Here is a 9206-nt window from a genome sequence, read left to right as displayed (position 1 = left end):
GTTTTTTGTCCTCACAAGAAACATCTAAAGATTGTCAATTCCTGCCTTTTAAGCCTTACGGTGTACGTGAAACTCATGTAAGTTAGTAGGTGTTAAGTTTCTTGCGAGTTTGAGTTTGACTGGCAAAGATTACTTGAGCTGCTGACAGGTCAGCTCAGTTGTCTGACACATAGATTCCAGATCGTATTGTATGTGGTTTTGTTAAGTCACCACAGTTTCACTCAGTTTTGCCTTTAAGCAACACTTTGAGCCAGGAAAACACATGATTAGATAGTAGATCCCTGTGGTGTGGTATTTTCTCCTGCTGAAGCCTTGGCTGTTTTGAATACAAAGTTCAAGAAATGTCCCACTTTAATTGATTACCAAAGACACTAAAGAAGAAGGAGACCAATGTATATTAATATAATATGAGTTTTACATTTCTAAGATAGTATTTTGTTCCTGTGATTGCTTCAGTGACAGTTACGAGATATTTTTAAGTGATAAATCAAATGACTCAAGTATCCGGTCAATGATGAAACAGGCCACAAAGAATGTGTGAAGAGGGGTCGATTAATGACCCTATAGTTGTGTATTTGCCTTTTCAAGCTTGTTAATTAACCTTCTGTATTATCTACCTGACCTTAATGAGCCATCCAAAACTCATTTAAACACTTTAATTGATTATGTAGAAATTGGAATCAACTATTTAAAAGCAACAACAGGCCAACATGTAACTCCAAAGGAACCGCAGAACCAACCAGAGCTATTTCACAAACCTCTCAACCAATGAGAACTTCAGCACAGTCCACAGAACCGATCACATCTGGAGAGCACAACTCTGAGCCAATCATAGCATTAGACTCTGATGGATCTCAGCTTGAGGTAATGAGAGCTCAGCTGTTTAGATGTTTGGAGGTCCACCATTGTTTGGAGGTTCAACTGTTTCGGGGGGGATACTAGAGAGGCAGTAGAAAGTAGTACCAGGCAAGAATATATATATATATATATATATAAAGGGTCAAGAGGTCAAGTAGATGAAAATAGATAAAGAGAGGGCAAAGGAAAGCTAAGGCTGGAGCAAGGACAAAACACAAAAAGGTCAGAGAAGATTGAAGTAAAGGAAGAGTGAAAAGCAGTTTGTTCTGACAAGGAGTGGAGCAACAAAGTAGAGTTTAAGAAAAAGTTCCATCAGAGAAGATGAAGCTGAGCGTGAAGAATGTGGCTTTGCTGGCCATCACAGAAAACATTGAGATGGAGCTGTTTTCTTCAGGGGAGCTCTGCGTGGTGACATCAACACAGGAGACGGAGGAAGAACAGAGCTGTGACCAGGTGTGTATTCTGTCTAATTGCATCTGAGCATTCAGGTTGAATTAGAAATTAAAATGACAACCAGACTGCTATTGATTTATTTAGTAATGCCCTGTTCTAATTCATAGAAAGTCCAAACAGCCCCCAGAATGTGACCTCATACCTTCAGACTAAAGCCATATAAAAGTTGCTCTATGTAAATGTTTTCCATTTATAGCTGGGGTCATGTGATCTATTGGGAGTCTAGTAACTGTAGTTAAATGGAGTGAGATTAGATGCGGCTGATTCCTTTACAAATGAATCACTGTAAAGTTCATGTGACTGGTCCACATGAGATATCACTGAGGGTTATCATTTAAAGCTTAACAGCAAAAAATAACCTTTTGATTAAACCAAATACTGAAATTCACATTAAAGGTTTAAATCAACCAAATCCCAAATACATACTGCATGTTTGACAAGGACTGAAACAAGAAACATAGCTAGTCCTGCCTTGGTTTTGCAATAATCAAAAAAACTTTGTTGCATCTTAAGTACCATGGCATTGTTATGGTGAATCATTATTTTTATTTTTCTATTTTTAAACCCAGAAACACTTGGAGCATCCTTTGGTGCCTGACTGTGAGGAGGAACCAGAGCCAGAGGTCCAGACCCCACCACTCAGGCACCAGGCCAAGACAGAGGCCGAGCACTGCCCCCCTTTCCCAGGGTTCATGGAGGAAATTGAGATGGAAATGGAGGTACGTAAATAAATGAATAAATTGATAGGGCAGCAATTCAAAGAAGCATCCCATCCCCACATTTTGTAATACTGTGGAAAAGAAGTGGAAACTACAGCTTGTAAATGAAATGCAAACTCTGCTGAACAGCTGTTCAGCAGTTTGCATAGTTTTTTTCAACCAAAACAACCGCTTTCTCTTTCCTTTCCTCCGTTCAGGTTTTTCCTCCCCTCAAAGTGACTGAGCGAGTGGCTTTAAAACCAGATGATCCTTCCGTTATAACCCTCGTACCGTCAACTCAGGTGTTATTTTGTCATTTCCTGATCAGCTTATCACAACATTCGTGACTCAACAGTTCAGCACGGTAGCATGTGCAAACATGGAAGATGAAACTGTTTCTCCCGTTGGTTGGTTCTCAATAATATAAAAGTATACTTTGATGAGGTTGAGTGTCTTGGTAAAAATAGAGGGTTGTTGTGCACTAATCTTGAGCCCTTACGGAAAGACTGAAACCAAACAAATGGTGTTTACTGATTCAATCAATCAACACTTATCTCTTATCGGTGTTGAAAGTTTCAGGCATGTCTGCTCACGTGCTTACATGGTATATTTGCTAATTTTCACATGCATGTTTAGTGTACAAAATGTCAGAAAATAAGGGCAAATGCCCAGAGCCCAATCGGTTGCCTTCCTAGCAAGATGTTATTTTATCTGAGCATCAGTTTGAACCACAAAGTAATTCACTTTATTGATTAAGGAAATTAATTATGGAAATTGTTCTTGATTGACTAATTTATCAACTAATAATTTAAGACTTATTGTCCTTTTTCCAGGATGGTTGTGCATTGAAAAAGCAACACATTTACGATATGAGAAACTGTGTATTGTCAATGTGATTGAACAATATGTCTAATCTACCTGTATGTCCCTTTGATTCATTGTGTGTGATGTCCGTGTGCTGTAGCCGTCTCCAAACAAAGCCAGTCGTCTTAAGTGGAAAAGACTGACTCTGCAGAAGACGGGACTGGTGGTCAAAGACGTGGTCTGTCTCCCCAGAGGATACTACCTGGAACAGCTTGAGAGGTGAGAGGTGAAAGGTGTTATTGTAGTGTAAGATCATCTTTCCCGTCCACCTCTCTTATACGCGCTGCTCAGCGCTAGTGAGGACTAAGAGGGTTGTTCCTGTCTGTTCTTTCAGACACACTGTTCCACGAGGCAGAGAACAAGCAGCTCTAGCGGCCATGGGACTGACTGCTCGCATCTCCATTGATTATGATTGGTCGGCCAATCAGACGGAGAGTCGTCTGGCGACGCTCTTCCGGGGGCGGTTTGTAAAACGAGCCGGACAAAGGTTCTCCTTCACATTTCTACAGGTGTGTGTAGTGTATTTCTATCCCTGTGGGAGTTGGCTTTATATTTAATGGTTAACTCTTTCTGTAGAGTTCTCGTGTTACAAATAAAGATTGAATGTAGGATTAAGTTTAGCTTTCCACAAAGTAAAGTAAATCTTACATCCGACAGTGAATCTGGAAAGTTTCCGTCCTATTCTTCCACATTTTGGTACATTTATGTCTGACGGTATGTGTGGTTTCCAGTGTGTCATGGGTTCCGGGGTGCTATTTGTCCCAGACACTCCTGCAGAGGGCTGGACTGGAGAGCAGGTACTTGGGACCTCTGGACATGGTGCTTTGTACATCCTGAGCCAACAGGACTACCCACAGGTAAACCACAGCTGCTCTGTGTTTCTCTTTAAAACTGGGCTTTTCAGCAGTTATGATTAATTAAAGTACATTTCTAAAGATGTGACTCAATTTTATATCTGTTTTTAGTCCTATTTAAATATAACTACATCATTAATTAAAGACATCAACCAATGTGTATGCACTACGCAGGATCTGTAAAATGCTAATGTATTGCATGCAATACATTAGCTTCGCCATAAATCCAAAATGATTGACATCTGTCTTTTGGTATGTGACGTGAGGGCTCCAACAGATATGGATTCAGTGCTATGGGTATATTGCATACAAATAATGGTTGTGACAGTGTGTGAGTTCCCTTAATGTTAATGTATTTTTCAGCAATATATTAAAGTCATTAATTTAACTTTTACATACTTATTCTAAGGTGCATATAATTATATACTCGTCTCTCAACAGGCGGAATCTGAGAAGTCAGCAAGCGAGACACCTGTGGTGAACAGGTAAGAAAGCAGTTGCTGTTCCTGCGAAGAAAAGTTAAAAAATTAAAAATGGTGAACCATATAATTGAATTCCCTAAATGTGAATATATGAATGTGCGTTATCTTTTGCAAGGAAGGAGTTTTGCCGGGGGAACATCACAAAGAGCTGCTCGGACAAAGACAATCAGCTGGGAAGACAGACCCAACCATGTGTTTCCAGCACCACAGAGGAGGTGAGTTTATTCCACTCAGCAGATAGAAAAAAGTACAAATCCAGCTTTTTGACCTAATCTTAAAAGGTTTTTCAATAGTCCAAGACGCTAGGACAGGAAGGACACCATTTCCTCTCCATCTCCCTTCAAATCTTTCTCTATGGTGTGCAGTTCACACACGACCTGGACTCCATCCTGAGACTGTTCAGACAGGAGAACATGGATCGAGACGTAGAATCCCACATCCAGGTGAGGAGGAAAGACCTGCTCCACAGCGCTCTGAAGGTGGTGAGGAGGCCAGACTTCTGTTTCAAGACGACACCCATCGTCTCCTTCAGTGGAGAGGAGACTGACGGCCATGACGGACCTCTCAGAGACTTCTTTAGGTTTTGATAATTATTATGATTATTGACTGTGAAATATAAACAGAGCTGTCAACGATCTCTGGTTTTCTACACTCCTGCAGCTTTTTTTCCGAATTAATGTAGTTTAAGGAATTATGAAAACCGAGTAATACTTGCTTAATATTATTCTTTGCTTGATTATTTATTAGCATGAGATCCAATATGAATAAATATGTTTTAGACCGACCTTTACATTATTTGAGGATGAAATTGCTTGCAAAATGATTATCATCACAAAAATGATCATGCTGGAAAAAACAAACATTTCTTTATCAATTAACCTGCTAATTTTTATCTTCGAATTATAATAAATAGAAATTGTGAAAAATCACAATTTCCCAGAGCCCAAGGTGACATATTCAGATGTGTGTGTTGTTTGACCAACATACCAAAACCAAGAATATTGACCATTATTATTTACAATGATAAAAAGCAAAAGAGCAACAAATTGTCACATTCATTGCTGATGTAATCGTAAAATATTGCCAAGTAATCTTCTGTTTGACTAATTGATTAATCTTTAGAATTAATATGTTGTTTTGTAGAGGAATTACGTCTTTGTTCTTTATAATAGTCTACATAATATATATATATATGAAGCCCTGACATTTTTATATCCTCTTCTCACACAGATTGTCTTTGCTGGAGCTGCAGCAAAGTTCCGTGTTTGAGGGTCATCCGGGGCGTCTGTTCTTGACCTACAATCTTGAAGCTCTTGAAGACCGGAAGTATTACGAAGCAGGCGTTCTGATTGGCTGGTCTCTGACTCAGGGCGGGCCTGGACCCCGTTGTTTACACCCTGCACTTTTCCAGGTAGTGTGCATTGTTTTATGTAGATAGAAAGTTTCCTAAATCACAGTATTTAAAACGCATTGTATATTATTCATAGCAGCTTGTGTTGAATTGTTTTTGCACGCTGATATTCTCTTAGTCATTGTATTGTATTCTATTGTCACAGTTGGTGTGTGGCCAGAATCCATCATTGGAGGACTTCAGCTGGAGGGACATTGTTGATGCTCAAGCACAGATCAGGCTGCAACAGGTAACAAACACTCAGAAATCTCACACACCTGTACTTCGGACGGACGGAATTGAAAAAGTAGGTCCAATCAATTTTGGATTGCTGTGATTTATTTGATGCACTGCTGTGTGTCATAGTTTTAGTTGTATTAGATATAAAACTATAAAGGTGGTGGAAAAACAAAATGGTGAGTTAATCCAGTGTTTATCTGTACGGATGAGCGACTGCTTTCCAGTTTTTGTTTTGTATTGACACTGTTTCACCTAATTAGAGAGAACCTGACTACAAATAGACTAACCAAACCTGTTTGCTTCCAGCCTTTGTTGCATGGAATTTCCATTTCACACCCTTGTTTTCTGTCAATTCCCAACTGTCCACTGTCCAAACACAAATTTAACCTCTGCGGGGCCGTGCACATCCACACCATTTGGCATGCACACACACAGACACACCATTAATGCTCCTCTGCTCCTCTTGTAGATGCACAGTTGTACTGATGTGAAGCTGCTTTCTCCCAGTCTGTGTGACTGGGTGTCAAGCGCTGGGATCCCTGGAGTCAATTCAGCCCATTCTGATGAACTGCCATCCATCTATGTCCGCCTGGTCAAACATTACATCTACTACAGGTTTGACACTAAAACCAGATAATCAAATGCAATCACACACTTGTAGTTTACACTGGTTTGGAGTGTAGTGTAACTTTTTTAGATTTTAGTACTCATTGGCCTTTGATCTTGTGTCTCTAAGGCTTGCATTTTTATGTAAAGTAACCAGAAATGTATTCATAAAAGTACTGCATGTCCTTTTTTTATCAAGTGAAGTGACTCATCAGAACAGTAAAAAATATCTGTGCTGTTTCATTATTTAGCAAACACCAATTAGCATATCCTATTCAAAAGAAAAAATAGCGGAGTGAGCCAATGAAACAATCCCACAGCCTGTCTGCTGTCCTTCAGGGTGGCCAGTATGATCTCCCAGTTCACAGAGGGGCTGAACAGCTGTGGTGGATTGTGGGAAACAGTACAGTCCAACTGGGAGGAGTTTCTGCCTGTGATGACGAGCGCACAGCAGCAGCCTCTGACCGTGGAAGAGTTCAAACAGCTTTTCACCATCTGCTACAGCCGTCCAGACAGCCGGCTGAGGCCGACGGAGGAGGCAACAGCTGGACACTGGCAGACAGTCCTTACTTTGGTCAGCGGTAAGAATGGAGGGATGCATTGAGGATGAGAGTGAAAAGGTGTGTCAGGGTTTATTATGGGAAGTTTTTAACAAAAATGTTTCCATGTGCACAATCAGATGGTAAGGCAGATTTTTCCTTTGAAGACCTCCTCGCCTTCATCACTGGAGCTGATCATCTGCCTCCTCTCGGTTTCCCCAGATTGATCTCCCTACGTTTTTACTCCCAGGTTGGTATCTATCTCACAAGCCAGCCATTGTTAAATTACTGTATGATACAAACTGATAAATTACATGCAGTACTATCCTCCCTGTTGTCCTCACTGGGCCAGTACTATTAGGGCCCTGCCTGTTTTATTCTGCTATTGACTGCCTGCTGACTCCTGACTCACTACTCTTAACTGGCCGCTGCTGGTAGGGGTTGCTAGTGATAACACAGCTGAGTGCATCTCCAACCCCCATCCGCTACTCTGTGTCCAGAGAGGTGGGATTACAGTTCAACAGCTAACGGAAGGAAGAGTGCAAAGTCTCTGCAAGTTGTTGCAGGCGCTGAGTCATGCACCTCTGAATTTTTGTAAATAGGCTCCCGCGTATGCTCTGGAATTTTCCAACGTGACTGTCACAAATAGTTTATTGATAAAAGCATTATTAACATGTCTGAGGTTTTTACAAAGACGACCAATTCATTTTTAAATGCTAAATAAACAGGAGGTCTGACAAATCTACATTTGTGTAAATATTTTTCCAGCCAATTCAAATTGTTGACAGGATACTCAACTTTTGTATCATTATAATGCATATAATACTATAATATTAGGAATAATGTCAATTCAATGTTGTTTGAAAATCAAACGGTAAGTATTTTGTGGTCGAATTTCACAGTTAGGAAGATTAGAGATGAACTTTCATGTCATATTCACCTCGCCTTGCATAAATTTTCCAGGACGCGAGCATGTCAGGCGCACGGCTGCCTCACGCCTCCACCTGCGCACTCGAGCTCTTCCTGCCGAGGGGAGCAGCAGGGGCTGCAGACCTGTTGGCGCTGCTGAGCAGAGCCGTGCGTGAAGGCCTTGGCTTCACACGTTTCCAGACAGAGGGAGATGGAGAGGGTGGCTGCATAGTTTATGAAGTGGATGGATTATTGAGGTCCTGCTGAAATTGACTTTGTGGAACTCAAAGATTTCTGTAAACTACGAACGATGTGACTGTAAAGAAAGCCAAGCATAGGTGCTGGTCTATGAACAGTTGGTCACTATAACTCACCCGACCTGATAAGTAAGCCTAGATCAATGTTTGTATGTTGAAGGCTTTATTCATTCAGAGTTAGGCGTATAATAGCAGCTGTTCACATTCTTTCATTTGTTTTGTTTCATGGGAAAATTGTCTTTCAGAAGAACAGGAAGGAATGGTTTGTGAGTTTTGGCTGTTGATCAGATATGATGAATTGTGTCAACATACTGTACTCAGTTGTTGACATAGAAAAAGGAAACTCCATAGATGAATTCTTCAAGTTAAGACTGTCATCAATGTTTTATTTTAATCTTTTAATAGTTAATCCAATATACTAAACTGTGATAAAGATTGCACCACACTGCGTCTTTTTGACATCTTACAAATAGCTAGTTTCTTGCCTTGTTTCTCTGCTGATATTTATACATTGATATATTGAGGAAATGTTTTACAAAATGAATGGCAATTCATTAAAACATTTCAGATATTATACTTTTTTGTATTTTCACATATTTTGAAGCAGATCTGGACAATGGATGTGCATATATAATTATATTTGCTTGAAAATCAAAAGTTTTAATGTTTATTTTTAAAGGATTTATTAAAAAATACAAAGAATAAGTACTTCAAATAGATGTCTCTTCATTCATTTCTTTAAATGGCATAACACAACATGAAATAACATCAATGCAAATCTAGTGTTACATCAAAGCAAAACCAGAAAGTCTATAATGCCTATATAGCCTTAAGTGAAAGTAAAGAGCAACAAAATGTACACAAATAAAATAAAATAATTTATATTTAATATATTAATATTAACAATTTTTTTTCGCTGCAGTGCATTCACGTTCTGGTTAGGAAGATGCATTCTATAAGCTTGAAAAATAAGTTATTGTTGGCACAATGACAGACCATTAATTTTTTCCTTTTCACGGTTCTATCGTCGTCATACACTTTGTATGAGAAACTCAC

At 39.6% G+C, this 9206-nt stretch overlaps 1 protein-coding gene across 4 annotated transcripts; it reads left to right on the top strand.

Annotated features, from left to right (window-relative positions):
• The first annotated feature begins 70 nt into the window (after positions 1-70).
• On the top strand, positions 71-8865 carry LOC142946850 (uncharacterized). Of its 4 annotated transcripts, none has more exons than XR_012953151.1 (15): positions 71-1311; positions 1881-2030; positions 2228-2311; positions 2974-3092; positions 3208-3382; positions 3605-3730; positions 4169-4212; positions 4325-4424; positions 4575-4789; positions 5440-5620; positions 5766-5849; positions 6309-6454; positions 6766-7026; positions 7125-7234; positions 7948-7977. XR_012953151.1 is itself a non-coding variant. In XM_076088445.1 (15 exons), exons 1-15 carry the CDS (start codon positions 1180-1182, stop codon positions 8158-8160), a joined length of 2121 nt encoding a protein of 706 aa, XP_075944560.1. In that variant the 5' UTR covers positions 71-1179; the 3' UTR covers positions 8161-8865. The 4 variants fall into 4 exon arrangements, 3 of the variants coding, with proteins under 3 accessions (XP_075944560.1, XP_075944559.1, XP_075944561.1); XM_076088445.1 differs by having other exon boundaries at positions 6785-7026; positions 7948-8865; XM_076088444.1 differs by having other exon boundaries at positions 6766-7019; positions 7948-8865.
• Positions 8866-9206: the final 341 nt, after the last annotated feature.

The sequence above is a fragment of the Anarhichas minor genome, unplaced genomic scaffold (assembly GCF_050575085.1).
Source record: "Anarhichas minor isolate MPS153535 unplaced genomic scaffold, ASM5057508v1 ptg000010l, whole genome shotgun sequence".
NCBI lineage: Eukaryota > Metazoa > Chordata > Actinopteri > Perciformes > Anarhichadidae > Anarhichas > Anarhichas minor.
Note: the sequence above shows the minus strand (reverse complement) of the source record. Positions and strands in the feature narration are given on the sequence as shown.

Coding starts and splice junctions, on each gene's coding strand:
- LOC142946850 (XM_076088444.1), top strand. CDS start 1,180: ATGAAGCTGAGCGTGAAGAATGTGGCTTTGCTGGCCATCACAGAAAAC. Junction 5,621..5,765: donor TACACCCTGCACTTTTCCAG/GTAGTGTGCATT, acceptor CTATTGTCACAG/TTGGTGTGTGGCCAGAATCC. Junction 7,020..7,124: donor GGCAGACAGTCCTTACTTTG/GTCAGCGGTAAG, acceptor GTGCACAATCAG/ATGGTAAGGCAGATTTTTCC.